Source organism: Gracilinanus agilis, chromosome 3 (genome assembly GCF_016433145.1).
Source record: "Gracilinanus agilis isolate LMUSP501 chromosome 3, AgileGrace, whole genome shotgun sequence".
Lineage (NCBI taxonomy): Eukaryota > Metazoa > Chordata > Mammalia > Didelphimorphia > Didelphidae > Gracilinanus > Gracilinanus agilis.
The window spans coordinates 265,772,225-265,791,335 of record NC_058132.1 but is presented as its reverse complement, the minus strand read 5'-3'; the positions used below and the strand labels follow the sequence as shown (position 1 = coordinate 265,791,335).

At 38.9% G+C, this 19,111-nt stretch overlaps 1 protein-coding gene across 1 annotated transcript in view; it reads right to left on the bottom strand.

Annotated features, from left to right (window-relative positions):
• PLA2R1 (phospholipase A2 receptor 1) overlaps positions 1-15,871 on the bottom strand; it is a 177,301-nt gene extending 161,430 nt beyond the window's left edge. The window contains exon 1 of the mRNA XM_044666572.1: positions 15,733-15,871. Within this exon, the coding sequence (XP_044522507.1) occupies positions 15,733-15,871 (139 nt within the window). The remainder of the gene's footprint in view (positions 1-15,732) is intronic.
• Between the last annotated feature and the right edge of the window lie 3,240 nt (positions 15,872-19,111).

The window sequence follows — 19,111 nt, the reverse complement described above, 5'->3', positions numbered from 1 at the left end:
TAAGAGCATCAATCATGTAACCATGTTAACTTTTCTAAAAAATAAATATCATTAAATGTTAAAAAAGAAATGTTAATAGCTAAGAAAAATAAAAAATAAAATGATGAAACTATATATACTTGCAATTCTTTCCATGTTTTTCTGACATCAAATTAATTTTATTAATTAAATCCTTTCTCTTTCCCTGGTGTTTGTTTATATTATTGAAGAACTTCTCCCTGTTCCTTTTATAACTTCAAATAATACAACCATTTAACATAATTCATTATTCACACTAATTGGAGCTAGGTAACAGAATAATATATAATGTTTTAGCGTATATAAATAGATCATTTCCATAAAAAAGGTTTATCAATAATTTTTGTTACCATGACTTCCTTTTAAATTACCAATATATTCCCTCCTCCTGGTTTAAGTAGAAGGGGGGACAGTGGGTCACAGAGTGATAGAGAGAAAACAAGGAGATACTGCTTTTCCCTGAGTATCTTTGACTTCTCAGAGCTTACTTAGCAAGGGATTTAGAACTTGCTTATTGACTGCAGAAGTCAGGTGATGCAACAGATAGAGTACTGGACCTGGAATCATCTGATCTCAAATCAGGTCTTGGATACTCACTAGTTATGTGTCTTTGGACAAGTCACTTAATCCCTGCTTGCCTCATTTCTTCAACTGTAAAATGAGGATAATAACACATAATAACTTACAGTCCAGTGTTTATTATGAAGGTCAATTGATATATTTGTAAAATGTTTTAACACCATGTCTGGCACACAGTAAGTGCTAAATGAATACTATTATTTAATTATTATTCAAGTGAAATTGCTCTCTCTCAATGGTTATCAAGGACTTCTAAACTCCTGAATGATCAGATCACAGTACTTACAACTGAAAGGGCCCTTAGAAATCATAAGTCACAGAAGTCAAGTGACTTGTCCATTGTCATGCCAATTGTAAGCAGCAAAACTGACATTCAAATCCCATTTCCCTGAATGTTTTTTCTACTCTACACTAGGGCCAAATGAAATGACTTTTGGTAGGTCCTAATTCTCTGGACTCCTCAGTAGGATGTGAAGATACTGAGCACTCTCTCCTATAGGATGCGCAAAACAACAGACTCTAGCATTTCTTTTCCTACCTCCGTCTTTTTTGTTTCCACTGTTATTGTTGTCCATTCTTCATTTTCAAAGAGGACCAATGACACAAGAAGGATGATGTCTTGAGTTGGATTTATTCAATGGATCTTCAACATCTCCCTACCCCAATTAAGGTAGTTGGCTCTCTTTTCTTCTCTTTCTTACTTTCTTCTTTAGCAGTTTCATCAGGACTTCAACTGCTACCTATCCACAGATGTCTCGGAAAAATTATGTTTCTAGGTCTGATTGATCTTCTACATTCTAGACCAGATTGTTTACCTATGGGATATCCTTAACTGGCTCTTCAAACTTCAGAGCTGTCAGTAGAACTTTTTTTTTTGCACCTATGACAATTCATTTGGTGCAGTAAATCCAAAATAGAGCTTTGAGGAGGGTAGCACAGTCAGGTGCCTTTATTTGGGAATGCAGCCCCAAGAAGAAGAAGTGGGTATTTTAATTCATTGTTTTTGCTACCTATTTGCCAATTTTGGCCATTTTTATGTTGCAAAATGCTCTCTAAATACTGATCCGTTGTCTCATGTAAGCAAAAACTTCATAAAACTCAATAGATTCATAGTTTAAATATTGAACTTACTGTTTTCCTCTCACAGAAACTCTTCCTGACTTCACTGTTTGCCCAAGATCTCCCAATTTTCACATTCTGTCTGACATGTCTGAAACCTTGATATGTCTTTGATTCTTTCTGCTTCCTTTTCTGTCACCATACTGCCAAAGTCTAAGAATTGGAAGAGACCTCAGAAATGTGCTAGTCAACCAATTAACATCCATTAACCATCTTCTATGTATTTGGTACTGTTCTAAGCCCTGGGGATACTTATAGGAAAAAGAACATTATCTACCCTCAAAGGAGTTTACAATCTAACAGGAGAAAGCAAAACATAATAGAAAGCTGAAAAGCGGGGGTGGAGAGAAGGCATCCAGCAATGAATATCATTTAGGAATGATAGAGTAGTCCAAAGAAATTAAAAAAAAAAAGAGATTAGAGCTAAGTGGAAAATGAAGATGCGGTTGGCCTGGAGCCCCTCTATAAATGCAGATTTGGGAGTTCGTGAATCTACCCTTCAATTAGAGAGGCAAAGAGTACTGATAAGGTATGAGTTACAAAGTTAACAAAATGAATAACAAGACTCACTAGCTCCCCCCCATGAAGGGGGTAGCTAGGTGATACTGTGGATAAAGTGAGGAACCTGGCATCGGGAAGACTCATCTTCCTGAGTTCAAATCCTGCCTCACACTTATTAGCTGTGTGACTCTAGGCAAATCACTTAATCCCATGTGCCTCATTCCTCAACTGTAAAATAAGCTGGTTAAGGAAATGGGAAACCATTTTATAGACTTTATCAAGAAAACCTCAAAAGTGGTCATGAAAAGTAGGACATGACTTGACATGATCGAAACAATTTGAACAACAACAAAATGGAGCTCACTGGATCTTGCAACATGATGATGTTTTCCAATGCTGAGTTCTGGGAGCACAATGGAGAATTCCAAATAAGTCCAAAATAGGACAGAATAGTTTGGGAAATAGAGTCTAATCTAGTTTAATTGCTCTGTTTTATAGAAGAGAAAACTGAAGACCATTGAAGTTAAACTTTCATATCCAATCATTTATCAAATGCTTTGGGGAACAATAAAGACATGTCTCACATGCACATTTCCCTTTCTATAACTATTCCCAACATGCTGGCACATATGTTCATTAATATCCACCTATACTACTGTACTAGGTTCTTAATAGGGCTTCCTGCCTCTACTCTCTCAATCATTCTTCACTGCATCCTTCCTACTAAAGCTAGATAATCTTTCTTAATTTAAGAACCTGGTTTATCAATACAATGAGTAACTATGATTCCAGAGAACTGATGATTAAAGCTACTTCTTGATAGAGAGGCGATAGACTCAAAATATGGAATGGGCATATTTTACAAAATATTTGGATGCTTGACCTTCCTAATGTGGGAATATGAAGGGGCTGTGATGAAACCTATGCTTTAGGAAAGTCAGTTCTGACAATTGATTGGAGAATAGACCGGATTAGGAAAAGACCTGAGAAAAAGGGACCAACCAGAGGGCTTTTGTAATATTTAGGCATGAGGTGATGGATGCTTGCACATAAGTAATAGCAGTGTCAGAGAAGACAAGGGAATGTATTGGAGAGATATTACAAAGTGATCAAAGAAAGAACTCAGCAACTGATTGGAGAGAGAGGAGTTGAGGATGATATCTGATTTATGAGTTTTAGGGATTGGAAGGAATATGGTGTTTTTTCCAGCTTCCATAATTAAAAAACATCCTTACCATTCATCTTAAAATTGATGCTGTTTATTGGGTCCAAAGAAGAAGAATGGTAAGAGCTAGTCAGTGGGAGTTAAGTGACTTACCCAGGGTCACACAACTAGGAAGTGTCTGAGGTCAAATTTGAACCCAGGACCTCCTGTCTCTAGGCCTGGTTCTCAATTCACTGGGCCACCTAGTTGTCCCTACATAACTTTTTAATACTACTTCCTATCACTGAAGTATCCTGCTTCCCTCTGCTAAATTCCTACCTCTCTCCAAAGTTCAACTCAAAAATCCTTTTCAATGTGGCCCTCATTGAGCTCCTATTGATAACAACCTTTCTTTTTTAGATTCCATATGGAGAGGACTTTGTTCAGCCTCTAATGTAGTCAATGTCTAATATTGCCTATTGCAATTACTTGTATTTTGTAAGATTGATTCAAATTGGTAACAATTGGTAATGGAGTCAGAGCAAAAGCTCAAGCTAGCTATCCTAGTCAATGTCTAATATTGCCTATTGCAATTACTTGTATTTTGTAAGATTGATTCAAATTGGTAACAATTGGTAATGGAGTCAAAGCAAAAGCTCAAGCTAGCTATCCTAGCAAGGAGGAGGGGTGAGAATCAATAGAATTCTTTCTCCTCCCCCTCCTGAGACAATTGAAGCAGAAGGGGTAACAGTTTTAACTGAATCCCCTTTAGATCAAGAAATGGAGGCTGTTTAGGCTTGGCTAATCCAGGGCTAAATTGGTAGACAGGCAATAATCCCACTGAGATTAGAAACTTCCACTGTTAAAGATTATTCCCCTGAACCCTAAGATAGTTAAAGGTTCAAGATGCCTTCTAAATACAGCAGACTTACTCTCTGATTAACAGCTGTTCCAGTGCTTGCTTGGATGAAGATTTTGCTCAGGTAATGTATGCTAATGGTTGGTATAACCCTGGAATAACTTCACACAGGCTCTCAAACTTAACAAGGGAAGGGATTTATTAATTTCAGGAAAACAGGGAAAGGGAAGGTAAATTTTAGAGTTGAGGGTGAGGTAAGCTACCTAATATCTTCAAGAAACTTTTTGGAAACACATTGTGTTTTGACTAACTTAACTTCTATCTCCCTCACAAACTAACTTTTCTCTTAATCTAATATTATTAAGTTTAAGATGGTGAGGGTAATCTTGATTGAAGATCTATTTAAATTAGAGATAAATTGAGATATTGCATGTGAGGTATTTTTCCCAGGGCACACAGCCTGGTTTAGTCTGTATGGAGTAAACAGCAAAGTAACTCCCTGCTCCCTGAGATCAGAGATGAGCTAATAAAAAGAGCAATCCTACCTTTCTTCCCAGCCTCCCTTGAACCCCAAAAAGAGTGAATTGCCAGCTGGGTGTCCTGGCTTATATATCCATATTCTTAACTGTCCCAACTGCCCCCTCTCCTGGAGTTCTGGGGGGTCCTGTGGAATTCTATGAGGCAGTTTCACCCCACTTAATATCATGGATGTTACAATTTGTACTTTATCTCCAGTAGGAAAGAGGTCAGTTCTATTTCTTCCTTTTCTCAGAATATGGTACAATTTTCTACCCTTTGGAACAGTAGTATAAATTATGATCTGGAAGCAACCTTAGAGGCCATTTAGTTCAACCCTCTCATTTTATATATCAAGAGATGCTCAAAGAGGTTAAGTTAGAAAATCAAGGTCAAACAAGTAGGTGTAGAATTGTAAGCACAAACTGAAATTCTGGTTTTCAAATAAGATTTTGCAAGCTTGATTAATATGGGTTAGTTTTCCAGGGATAGATCACTAATGAAGATCAAAGCTTTAGATTTTAAACTCTGGGATTAGACACTGAACTAAGGAAAAACCATATTGTATTGTAGCAAATCTGAGACCTCAAGACCATATTTCACTACAGAAATCATTTTAAGTAAGAGACTATCAATAAATAGAGAACATGGCCATAGTAAAAAATTGTTAGTATGTGTGTTAGAGAACGAAAGAGAGGAGAGACAGAGACAGAGACAGAGAGACAGAGATAGAGAGAGACAGAGAGAGAGATTGATTTCTGGCACCTTTCCATTTGGTTGAAATTGGGGAAAATAAGGTTCAAGCTCTGCCTTGTGTTAGAACAAGAGAAAGAGCATGCTCTGACGATACCTGAATCATGAGTAAAGGAAGGAGAATAGTTCTTCATAGAAGAAAGAGCAAAGGGGTGGGTAATATCCATTTGTCAAAAGAAATCAGTTGTTCGGGTTATCTTTGGCCATAGCTTTCTAATCCTTGGATTCTTGAATGAATAGAATATTCACCTGGAACATTTTGCATCTTTGACCATAGAAATTTTTTTAATTGTTAAAAATGTATGAGGCAGCTAGGTGGCTCAATGTTTTGAGAGGAAGGCCTGGAGACAGGAAGTCCTATGTTCAAATCTGGCCTCAGGCATGTCCTAGCTGTGGGACCCTGTAAAGTCATTTAATCCCCATTGTCTAGACCAGTGGTTCCCAAACTTTTTTGGCCTACCGCCCCCTTTCCAGAAAAAATATTACTTAGCGCCCCCTGTCACATACTATCACCATTCCCTTACAGTTACTCAATGCCCCCAAATGCACTTGTGGCCATCACAGCTCCCCTGGATCGCTGCAGCACCCACCAGGGGGTGGTGGTGCCCACTTTGGGAATCACTGGTCTAGACCTTACTGCTCTTCTGCCTTGGAATCAATACATAGAATTGATTCTAAGATGGAAGGTAAGGATTTTTTTAATGCGATATAATAGTATTTGTCATATTGCCTAGCATGTAACTCTCAGTCTAGTATCTGATATGTCCTTATAGTTTATGAGAAAGATAGTGTGAATGGATTTTTTAATATTATATGCTACATATTGATTGATATGGAATTCATTAGTCAATAAATATTTATTTGCTATTATTAAGTCATTTCAATCATGTCCTACTCTACATGATCTCATCTGGAGTTTTCTTAGCAAACATTATTTTACAGATGAGGAAACTGAAGCAAACAGGGTTAAGTGGCTTACTCAGAGTCACACAATTAGTGTCTGAGGCTGAATTTGAACTCAGAACTCTAGGCTCCATACTTATCCACTGCACCACCTAGTATGCAAAGTAGTAGGGATATAAAAACAAAAAAGACAGTCCCTGTTGATAAGGAGCTTATAATCTAATGGAGGAAAATAACCCATCCAAGAAAACCATAAAGGGGGAGGGAACGAAAAGAGGGAAGTCAAAGAAATCATGAGTGCAGCCAGTGGGGATGTGAGGAGATATCTGTCCTGGGTCATCTCCTTAAATGGCAGTTGAAGAGTTCATAGCTCCCCCCCTCTAATCAAAGGAGAAAGAGTATTGATGAAGTCTGAGTCCCTGAAGGGTACCTGGATCTTGCAGGAATAGGAGGTTTCCCAATGATGGAGGTGTGGTGATGAAGTCAAAGAAATCCAAAATGAGTGAAGCCAGATGAGAAATGAGGAGGCTTAAGTACTATCGCTGCCATGCCTACCTCTACTTGGCTTGGTAGTATTCACACCATCAACATCACTAATGAGGCAGGAGTCATAGATTTAGAGCAAGAAGAGGTCTTATATGTCTCCCACCTTCTGATTTTATAGATAAGGGAACTGAGGCACAGAGAAGTAAAGGAGCTTTGCCCAAGGTCACGCAGGCAATAATTAGCAGAGGTAGGTTTTAAACCAAGGTCTTCTACTTTCAAATCCAATATTCTTTCCTCCACCTCATACTTCTACTATGTAAAACTGCTGGAGGTTAAGACAAAACACCAGTGTTATCATTCTGCCATTATTTACACATGAATTTCAGTTTGACTAACTTATGGCTTCCTCTCAATCTTGGTTTTCTCATCTGTTAAAAGGATTCAACCAGATGGTCTCCAAGGACCCTTCCACTACTGAAGTTTCTTTTTTAATAAACCCTTACTTTCCATCTTGAAATCAATACTAAGTAATGGTGAGGCAGAAGATTAGTAAGACTAGGCAACTGAGGTTAAGTGACTTGCCCAGGGTCACACTGTGCTACCTAGCAGTCCCTACTGAAATTTTCTTAAGGAATCCAGCCACCTAGAGGAAGGTGGAAATCTACTTATTTAATATAAATTATTGGAAGAGGAGGAGGAGGAGGAGGAGCAGCAGCAGCAGCAGCAGTAGTATTTATGGTACTTTAAGGTTTGCAAAATACTTCATGTCCATTATCTCATTTGATCCTCACAAGAATACTGTGAGGTAGGTGCTATTATTATCTTCATTTTACATATGGGGAAACTGAGGCTGAAAAATTAAGTGACTAATCCAGGGGACACAAAATTAGCAAGTGTCCCAGGCAAGATTTCAACTCCAGTCTTCCTGACCTCAAATTGAGTGTTCTTAACCAAGTTGTCACCTAACTGAATATTATATCAAAGCAGATATTTCAAACTGTAATCAAGAGGAAACAGGTGATAGCCAATAAGATCAAATGAGGAAATCATTCTAATGTGCTTAGTACAGTGCCTGACACATAATAGGCACTTAATAACTGCTTGTTCTTTTCCTCTTTTCTCTTCCCCTCAGGGATCTACGACCAACAGTAAAATGGTAGCCTGAGAGACAGTTGTGCCTACTGGACTAACCAATGACCTTACTTCCCCCTATTAAATTCAATAAACATTTATTATATCCAGGCTTTCTTTCCTCTGACACATAGCTCAGACTCTAGCTATGGGCCATTGAACATCTCAGTAACCCAGACAATTTTCTAAGGGAGTGATTTGCATGGTACAGGAGGGAGAGTGCATGTTAGTTGTTCCCTACCCTGATGAAATCATAGGTCAAAAAGCAAATAAAATGTAATGGCAGAAATATAGGAAAGAGATCTGTTTGCCATGGAAATAATCAGGATTAGAAGAAGTGTGACATACTTCTGAAGATATAAGGGAAACAATGGCAATGAAAGCAGAAATGGTTTGGGTTTTTTTTCTGAAGAGAATTATGTAGACATACAAATAGTTTACCAATCAACTAAAGATTTTAAAAAGAAATGGAGAGACTAGGTAGCTCAGTGGACAGAGTCAAGCCTGGAGTCTGGAGGACCTGGTTTCAAATTTGACCTCAGATACTTCCTAGCTGTGGGACCCTGGGCAAGTCACCTAATCCCAATTGCCTAGCCCTTACTGCTCTTCTGCCTTGCAACCAATATTTAATATTAACTCTAAAACAGAAGGAAAGACTTAAAAAAAAAAAAAGAAAAGAAATGGACTGATGGAAATGCATCTGGGTAAATGAGAATGAATATGACTAGCACAGTCCTGTAAAATAGTGTCAGGTATGATAATGCTCAGAATGAGTTGGAGTTAATGAGAGAAAGTAAAAATGACCAAAAGGGTGTTTTGAAAGCTCTACTGGGAGAAAAAGAAGATCAAACAGGGGATGGGACTTTGCTTGGCTTTGACAAAAGGATGAAACCTGTCAACAGAGAGAAGAAAAAGTTGCCCAATTTTTATTTTGCTTTGCTCTCTGGCAAAATTTTGTACTGAGAATGAGAGAACAAAAAAAAAAAAAAAAGAAAAAAAGAAAAATGGCCAATGAGGAGATGACAATTTAAGATTAGTAAGAGGACAGAAAGAAAGCATCTGGTTACCCTGGATGAATTCAAGGGATCTAGCCTGGAGGAAATACACCTCAGGTTTTCTGACAGATATGATTGTTGAACTACCATCAATAATATTTGCAAAATTATATAGTATTTGGCATATAGCTAGTGTGTAACATGCTAGTTGTCTGAATCAATGACTGATCATAGAAAATAAGGGAGGTATAAGAAAGGTCAAATATTGTCCTGATTTTTTTTTTAAATGAAGAGAATAGAATCTGCAATTATAGGTCAGCAAATTTGACTTAGATTACTCAGAAAATTCTAGAACAAATCATTAAAGAAATGGCTAGGGAAAACTAAGTGGCTCATTGGATAGGAAGCCAGGCCATGAGATAGGAGGTCCAGGGGTTCAAATTTGACCTCAGAGATTTCCTAGCTGTGGAAATCTGAGTAAGTCAGTTAACCTCAGTTGCCTCATCTTTACTGTTCTGCCTTGGAACCAATACTTAGTATGGATTCTAAGACAGAAGATAGAGTTAAAAAAAATAGAGATGGGCTGTTGAATATCTCCAAAGTGAAGTTGTGATAATAAAAGGTCAGCATAACTCCATCAAAAACACATCATACAGAACGAACATGAATAACCTGGCTATTCTCAGCTATACAATGATCCAAAACAATACCAAAGGGCTCATGATAAAAAAAAATGCCATCTGCTTCCAGAGAAAGAACTGATGGAGTCTGAATCCAGACCAAAGCAAACATTTTTTACTTTCTTTCATAATTTTTTGTTTGAGCTTCCTTCCACAAAAGGATTAATGTGAGAAAATGTTTTATATGACTACACATGTAAACTCAACATAAGATTGTTTACCATCTCACTGGGTTGGGTGGGGGGCATAGAGGGAGAGAATTTGAGACTTAATATTCTCCAGAAAATGTTGGAAACTGTACATGTAACTGGAGGAAAAATAACATTTAAAATAACTGTAAAAAAATAAAATATACACAACACAAAACAAACAAACAAAAGAATATATCATATTTAGAGGCAGCTAGGTAGCTCAATGGATAGAGACCCAGACCTGGAGTTTGGGAGGACCTGGGTTCAAATCTAACCTCAGTCAGTTAATCCCAATTACCTAGCCCTTACCACTCTTCTACCTTAGAACCCAAACTTAGTATCAGTTCTAAGACAGAAGGTAAAGAGTTTGGGGAAAAAAGAACACCTCATGTTTGAATAATGTCATTTCCATTTTTTATAGGGTTACTAACATGGTTAGGGGAAAGACAGAGGTATAGTTTACCTGGATTTCAGCAAAGCCTTTCTTAAGGAATATACAATTCTTATGGACAATATAAAGAGTGGTAGAGCAGATGATAACACAATGAGAGTCCAAGCTGATAGAATAATTCTGGAATGTGATGGTAAATGTTTAATAATCATCCTTCCACCAAAAATAAATAGACATGACACACTTTGAAGTTTAACTTACCTCATTAAAACTTTCTTAAGTGAAAAGAATCAATAAAACAATAAATCAAACCTTGATTTTTAGGAATTGCATATTTCCAAGGTGTAAATCCTCACAATAAAAATTTAATAACTGGTCCTTCCCTGCCCTGCTCTTTTCCCCCATTTCCCCAACCCCATTCCCTTAGTGTTGGCTCCAATACATCCACAGATGGCTCAAAGAGCTAGTGATTTAATAGCAACATGTTGTTCATGCATTTAATGTACATTTATAGTGGAATACATACACAAAGGGTCTATGTTTGCCCTCACGTTATTTAAAAATATCAGTAATGTAGGTGAGGGAAGAGATGGCATGCTCATCAGATTTGTAGATGATGCAAAACCAGAAGTAATAGTGACAATCAGGATGTAAGAAGATAGTGACAGGCTTGAGGAGTAGGCTAAATCTAATAAGGTAAAATTCCATAATAAAGGAAATAATATGAAAGTGAATAGTAAAACCATATTGTTTAATAAAAAACACAAGATGAGGTAGGCATGATTAATTAGCAGCTTGTCTAAAAAAAGATTTGCAGGTTTTAGTGGACTGCAAGCTCACGTTGAGTCAGCAATGTGGCACAGCAGCTAAAAAAAGCCAATCAGTCTTGGGCTATATTTAGAGAAGCAGCACTTTCAGGAACAAGAAAGTGATCATCCCACTATACTCTGCCTTCATCTGACCTCACCTGAAGTATTAGAAAATTGATACACTGGAGAGTGTCCAGAGAAGGACGACTAGTATGGCAAAAGACCTTGAATCCAAATCCCATGAGAATTAGTTAAAGAAACTGGGGATATTTATCCAAGAGAAGAGAAATTGTAGGGGGATTGAGATAGACACGTTCAGATAGTTGAAGTGCTGTCAGATGAAGCAATATCTGGAGGTAATGGAGATATAATTAAAAACATTTTTCTGCGTTCAAGGAGCATACAGTTACATTATAATAATAGTTAGCATTTATATAATGCTTTAAGGTTTGCAATCGTCTCATTTAATCCTCATAAGAGTCCCATGAGGTAAGTATTATTGTTATATCCATTTTATAGATGAGAAAAATGAGGGTTTTGCAGCTCAGAAAATAGTGATTTACTCAGGATCATATAACATCTGAGGTGGAATTTGAACTCAATATCATCAGTGCTTGAACATAGAATTAGACTTGTTTTACTTGGCCAAGGAAGAGGAAAGGAATGATAGGTAGAAGTTTTGAAGGGATAAATTTAGGACTGACATCAGGGAAAACATCCCAAAATAAGAATTGTTCTAAAGTGGAATGAGCTTCCTCCAAGTGGGTGCCCCATCCTAGGAGGCTTTTAATCAAAAGCTGGACAACCACATCTAGGGTATGTTATAGTGAGAATTCCTTTTGGTTATGAACCCATTGGGGGACAGAGAACATGCCTAAGAGTCAGCAAGACTAGGACTCACGTATTGCCTCTGGCACATATTGCCCATTTGACCGTATGTGTCTAGATCACTCAATCTCTCAGGAAGCTAAAATTATCAGTAGTCAAACAGCTGCTGATTCACATTGGGACAGGGAGTTTTCTCACTGAAAGTAGATGGTCCAGTCAGAAAAAAAACAAAGAGTTATTAATTTGTTGATAACAATATAGGTAAAAGAGTCAGAACCACAGATTTTCAGTTTCTTTGTGTTATCTGGATTCTAAGCCTTTCACTCTCTATCCCACTGGCTCTGTGTGCCTTGTTTAGGTTATAAAACCTGGAACAGATATCTAGATGACTAAATAAAGAATAAGTATTAGACCTTAGATTCTTAGTGAGAAGGGATCATGCCATTCATTGTGGGTTAACTTTTACACAGTGTCACAGTCTTTAAGCCATTTAACACATTATTAGGGATTGACCTCATTATAGCATGGTGGCTTTATATAATGCTACTTCATTATAACTGCTCTGACCTTGAGAGTGTGAGTGAATATTTTCCAGAAGTCCTATGGAAAGGCTTTCTGCAAAGGTTATACATCATATTTTGGGGGAAGAAAATTACAGGATGTCTCAAATGTCTTAGTAAAGTTTTAGAATAGCTTAAAACTTTACTAGGATGTTTGGGACATTCTGGATATGCAGCTGTCCAGGCTAAGGAGGTCTCTGAATGCCAGATGCCATTGTAATCACTTTTTTGACCTCTTCCTCCTCACGCATCATCTGCTCCCCTGGGCTGCTCGATTGCCCAAAAGGCGAAATGGGAGTCTATTCCTTCAAGTGAGAGAGAGGACCATTAGGCTTACCATCTACCCTGTTGTTATTATCTCTAATCTCCTCCAGCCTTACTATATGCCAGTGATTCCCAAAGTGGGCGCTACCGCCCCTGGTGGGTGCTGCAGCGATCCAGGGAGTGGTGATGATCACAGGTACATTTATCTTTCCTATTAATTGCTATTAAAATTTTTAAAAATTAATTTCCAGGGGGCTAAGTAATATTTTCTCTGGAAAGGGGACGGCAGGCCAAAAAAGTTTGGGAATCACTGCTATATTCCTTGTTTTCTAGTCCCTGAATTCCCCTAACTCAGTGATGGGCAAACTATGGCCCGCAGACCAGATGTGGCCCCCTGAAATGTTCTATCTGGCCCCCCCACAACATTATTCCTAATCTGACGAATACAATGAGTAGAATACAATACAATGAAATTTGGAAAGAGTTGCCTTAGAAACAGACTGACAGATGAGCATTTCCTTTCCTTTGGCCCCCTCTTTAAAAAGTTTGCCCATCACTGCCCCAGCTCTATCACCTGACTTACTCACGTAACCTAAGGAATGGAACTTTAACTTTGTCATCTATTCACTTATGAACCTTTAGGACTTGCAGGGCTTTCTATCTTCCCTACAGATGAACTTTTATTTCTGTGTTGTCTCCCCTCAATTGGAGTAAGAAATCCCCAGGTGCAGAGAGGCTATCTCACTTTTTCTGTTGGTACCAACTGTGCTTAACACATAGTAATCACTAAATAAATGCTATTTCATTCATTCATTCATTCTTTCATTTATACAGCTTGGCAAAGCAAATAGAGGGCTAACTTCAGAGTCAGAAAGACCTGGTCCCAAGTCTCTCCTTTGATAGATATTTACCATACACATTTAAGCAGGACATGTAACCTATGATTGTCCTAGTTAACACTGATACTATAGGTTGCAGAGAAGATGCCAATTGCATTCTTAGTGATGATTCCTTACCTAGAGTTGACATAAACTGATGAAGTCATAAGTTTGGCTAAAGAAAACTGCTAGATGGGTGACTCGGTGGATTGAGAGCCAGTTCCTAGGTTCAAATCTGGCCTCAGACCCTTCCTAGCTGTGTGACCCTGGGCAAGTCACTTAACTCCCATTGCCTAGTCCTTACCATTCTTCTGCCTTACATAATATTGGTTCTAAAGCAGAAAGTAAGTGTTTTGTTTGTTTTTTTTTAAATGACTAGGCAGATTTCTATAACATTGCTCCTAAGGAATTCCCTTCTTCTCCAAACATCATTTTGTCTAGAATCTAGTTTTCAGGAATCCATTAAGGCATTTAGGCAGGCTATGCTTATTCATAGGAACACAAATTTAGAGCTAGAAGGAGCCTTCATTTTACAAACGAAGGCACCAAGATTGAGTCATGTGATTCAGCTTGCCAAATGCTTTAGGATTATTTCTACCTATGCTGCATGTCATTTATAAATGCCTACTAATGTAAATGTCTCCTCCAAGAGAAGGCAGTTAGGTGGCACAGTGCGTAAATTGGTGGATTTGGAATTAAGAAAAGCTGAGGTCAAATCCCATCTCAGATGCCATTTGACCCTGAGCAAAACACTCAGTTTTCTGAGTTCCAAACCCTCAGTTTCCTCATTTGTAAAATGGATATAACAATGACCCTTACATCCTACAACTCTTATGACGATCAAATTAGTTGATCTGTAAAGTTCTTTGCAAAGCTTAAAGCATGATATAAATACTAGCTATTATTATGATATAAATGTATGCTCCTTGAGGGCAGAAAAAAGCTTTTTAAAATTCTATCTCTAGAGTTTAACACTGAGCTTGCTGCCTAGAAAGCACTTAAGAAATGTTTGTCGATTATGGATCAATTTGCCCCAAGTTACATAATTAGTAAGGGGCAAAACCACTCATTCTGGAGACATAGCACACTACATTCCAACGGAATCTTATCAAAGACATCTAGAAGGAACAGATTTAGACAACTGTAGGACTCTCTGCAGTAACCTAAACTCAGGGCAAGAAGCCAATGGGAATGAATATACCGCCCTGGGATGGCTGCACTTAAGGAGAAAGGGCCCAGGATTTTTGAATAAGGGCAAAGAGAAGAGTATTCAAGATGCAGGAGAGGGAACACCGCAGAGTTAATCCAGGAAGGGAATAAGCACCTAAAACAGCTGCCCTGCCCAAGGGAGTTTGTTTGTTCGAAGCCTAGTTCTTCCAAAGGGAGAAGCAAAAGAGATGATGAGAAAATCTGATTTCAAAGAAATATCAAAGCAGGTTTACCATATTGCACATCTGCATACCTGTGTGCCACACCTTTATAGTCACTTAGATTTCACAGGTTTCACAGAGTGTAAAGTGGAAAAGAAACTTTAGAGACAATCTAACCAGGCTCCTTATATTTATGAATGAGGAAAAAAAACAGGCACAGATACTACGTGACTTGCCTAAGGTCACACAGCGAGTTGGTGACACGGGTGGGGCAGAGATAAGATTCCATCATAAAATTCCAGTCAGGACTTCATTCTTTTTTCTTTTTCCCCCAAACAGGATAAAGGCTCCTCTTTCTCCAAACTGCAGACTCAAGTTCCCCAGTTGTTTCGCCCAAAATTCACGTGCAAAAGTGAAGCTCTAATCTCATCTAGGAATGATCAGATCGGCCCCCAATCCTTAGAAGCAGCCGAGCAAAAGTTTCCCAAAACAAGCCTAAAGTCTGGTCTGCTCCCTGGAGAGAAGGGGCGGAGCGGAGCAGGATGGGCGCATCTGCCCAATCTCTCCACCCAATCAGACCCAAGAGCATGAAAGTTTTTCTTTCTCCCCAAACTGGGTTACCAAAGCCCTAGCAAAATCTCTTCCTTATTTCCCCCACCCACTCCCCAACCCAGCGCTCTCCTCTTCACTTCCCCCCCCTCCCCCCCGACTTTGCACGGCGTCCGATTACCATCCTAGGCCACTTGGCTGCACTTACCCAGCAACTGGCTGACCCGTTCCTCAGTCAACTTTAACGGGTTCTCGAGGCAGCTGTAACCTTGCCCCTGCAACAGCAGCAGCAGCAGGGACAGCAGCGGGGGCAACGCTAACCACTGATTGCTCCACTGCCCCCTCATCGTTCCGCCTCCTCCTCCCCTTGCTAGACCCTAACTGAGCCACCACGGGAAAACACCTCCAGACGAGCTCCGAACCGAGCAGTAGTAGTAGCTAGGCTGACAACTCCCTTTTGCTCTCTTTTCCCCCCCACCCCTCACTCCTACTCTTCGTCTTCCCTTCCCAAATCCTCCAACCTCGACACCCCGGTTACCCACACCCTCAGGCAGATGGATGGAGGAGGAGATCCCCGCCTATCTCTCCGCCCCCACCAACTCGGGACTAGGGTACTAGAAGGTCGCAAAGGTTTTTTCCCCGCCCTACCCTCTCCAGCTTGGGATGGGAGGAGAAAGAGGAGGTGGGCCAGTTGCCTATCCCATCCCAGAAATTCTTGGCTTTTGGGGTGGGGAAGACAGTAGAGGTACAGACAGGAGCAACACTGTAATCTCTCTTCCCCTACCTCATACAGTCCCAAACTTTCCTTCCCGGAGGTGAGGAAGGTAAACTAAGCTCCCTTCTAAACCCAAGTACACCCAAAGTCCTTACTTCCGGTCCCCCTGGGGCACCAAAATGTCTTCTGACTCATGGAGTACTACTTTACTATGTGACCTCCCTATTTTATGTTAAAAGGGGAAGAAAGAAAAATAAGGTCTTTCAACTAGACAGCCAATATTTATTGAGTAACTTTACTGGATTTGTAGCATCTTCATCTGAGCTAAAAGGAGACTTGTGAAGAAGCTGATTAGGGTTAATGAATGAATGGAGTGTTTATTGAACACATATTTGCATAGGATCAGGTCTCTACTATTCCCCTGCTTGATATCCTTTTCTTTCGCTTCCTGGAATTTCTACTATCTTGACAGTTAGGAAGCAATAAGGTTGGATCTAGAGTCAAGAAGATCCGAGTTCAAATCCAGCCTCAGACACTAATCTGTATGACTCTAAGCAAGTCACTTCAACTTTGCCTCAGTTTCCTCAACTGTAAAAGAGAAATCATAATAGCATCTGACCCATAGGTTTGTTGTGAAGATCAAATAAGATAAAATTTGTAAAACAGCAATAGTGCTGGGCACCTAGTAAGAGCTACATAAATGCTAACTATTATGTTATTAACTGCTCTTTTTTGGTGTCCTTTGCAGGCTTATCATCATCTTATATTACCTCAAGATTGTTTCATCTTCCCTATTCTCTTTCTGCATCCTTTTCCCTGGCAGTTTCCTACACTGGATATACCTGTATACAAACTACTCCCAAAGGTTTACTTTCAGATCTGACCTCTCTTCTCAATTTCAAACCCACATCTTTCTGGAAGCCAGCCTGTATTTTTGCCAAAACATGCTCCTTCTACTGATTGCAGTTTCTATCAAAGATATTATCATTCAATCAGACTCCTATGTTAGGAATTATATTAACATAGAAGCAGTGTTGCATTACATATAGGCTTCTGGACTTGGAATCAGGAAGATCTGAGTTCAAATCTAACCTTCAGTTACAAACTGTGTGACCCTAGGCAAATCACTTAATCTTCTGGAGCCTCATTTTCCTGATCTGTAAACTAGTGAAAGGAACACACACCTCAAAGATTAATCATCAACCAATCAATTAATAAACATTTATTAAGCACCTAGGCATACAAAAAAAGGTCATAGTCTCTCCTTCAAAAAGTTTATAATCCAATTGGCAAGATCAAAGGAGATAATGTATGTCAATTGCTTTGAAAACCTTAAAGAGTTATATAAATGTGTAATTTTATTACCTTTAATTCTTCCTTCAAATGGTGCTGGGCCTCAATTTCCTCATCTACAAAATGAGAGAACTGAACAGATGACTTCTAAGGTCCCTTCCAGCTCCAACCCTATGATTTTATGATTCCCTAAACTCTAAAATCCAATTACCAGTTGCTATCAATTCTAACTCTACAAAATCTTTCCTATTTGTTTCTTTTCTCCATTTTTACTGTCACTATATTAGTACAGACCTTTTTAAACATCCATCCTGACCATTATAATAGCAACCCACTAGATCAGTGATTCCCAAAGTGGGTGCTACCACCCCCTGGTGGGTGCTGCAGCAATCCAGGAGAGTGGTGATGGCCACAGGTGCATTTATCTTTCCTATTAATTGCTATTAAAATTTTTAAAAAAATTAATTTCCAGGGGGCTAAGTAATATTTTTTCTGGAAAGGGGATGGTAGGCCAAAAAAGTTTGGGAACCACTGCACTAGAATGTCCTGCCTCTACTCTAGGGCTCCCCAAGCCTCTTCCTTACCAATGCCAAAATAATTTTCCTCATACATAAATTTGGCATGACCCCTTTCAGAGCCTTAGAATGGTTCCCATTTGCTGATAGAGAAAAGCTTGTCTAATCTTCCGAATACCTGGCTATAAATTACCTTTCCATGTGATCTGGAATCCAGCCAAACTGTGCTACAAAAATGCATGTATGCAAATTTGTTTCCCATATGTGTGCTGCATTCTGACTTCCATGATTTTGTTCATGGAGTCACCTGTACATGGGATAATTTCTCTGGTCACTAATCCTAAATTGCTCCCACTCCTCAGGTTTTAGGATCATAGATTTAGAGTTGGAAGGAACCCAAAATATTATCTTCTCCCCTGCCCCTCCTACCTAATCATTTTATAGATGAAGAAACTGAGTCCAAGAGAAAGGAAGCAAATTGACCAGTCACATAGGTAATAAGTAGCTTGTATTAGACTTTAGGTCTTTTGTTTCCAAATCCAGGGCCCATTCCACTCTACCATGCTGAGATTTCCCCCATCAGAAGTCATAAAACACTTTAAACTTCCCTAATAAAGTTATATATTATTTTTAGGGATAGGACTGGGTAGGTGATTCTTGGTTCTAGACTTAGATTCTTTGCTTTGCAAAATATCATATTCCCTACCTCCCAGTCCTTTAACATAGAAGCTGCTAGGTCCTATATAATCCTGACCATGGCTCCATGGTATTGGAATTGTTTTCTTCTGGCTGCTTCAAGTATTTTCTCTTGAGCTGGGAGTTCTGTAATTTGGCTATGATAGCTCTGGGATTAAAAAAAATTTTTTTTGAGGTGATCAGTAGATTCTTTCAATTTCTACTTTCCCCTCTCCTTCAAGAATATCAGGGCAATTCCTCCTGATCATTCCTTGCAATATGATGTTCAGGTTTTTTTTTTTTTTATCATGGCTTTTAGGCATTACAGTGATACTTAAGCGATCTCTCCTGGATATATTTTCCAGGTCAATTGTTTTCCAGTAAGATGT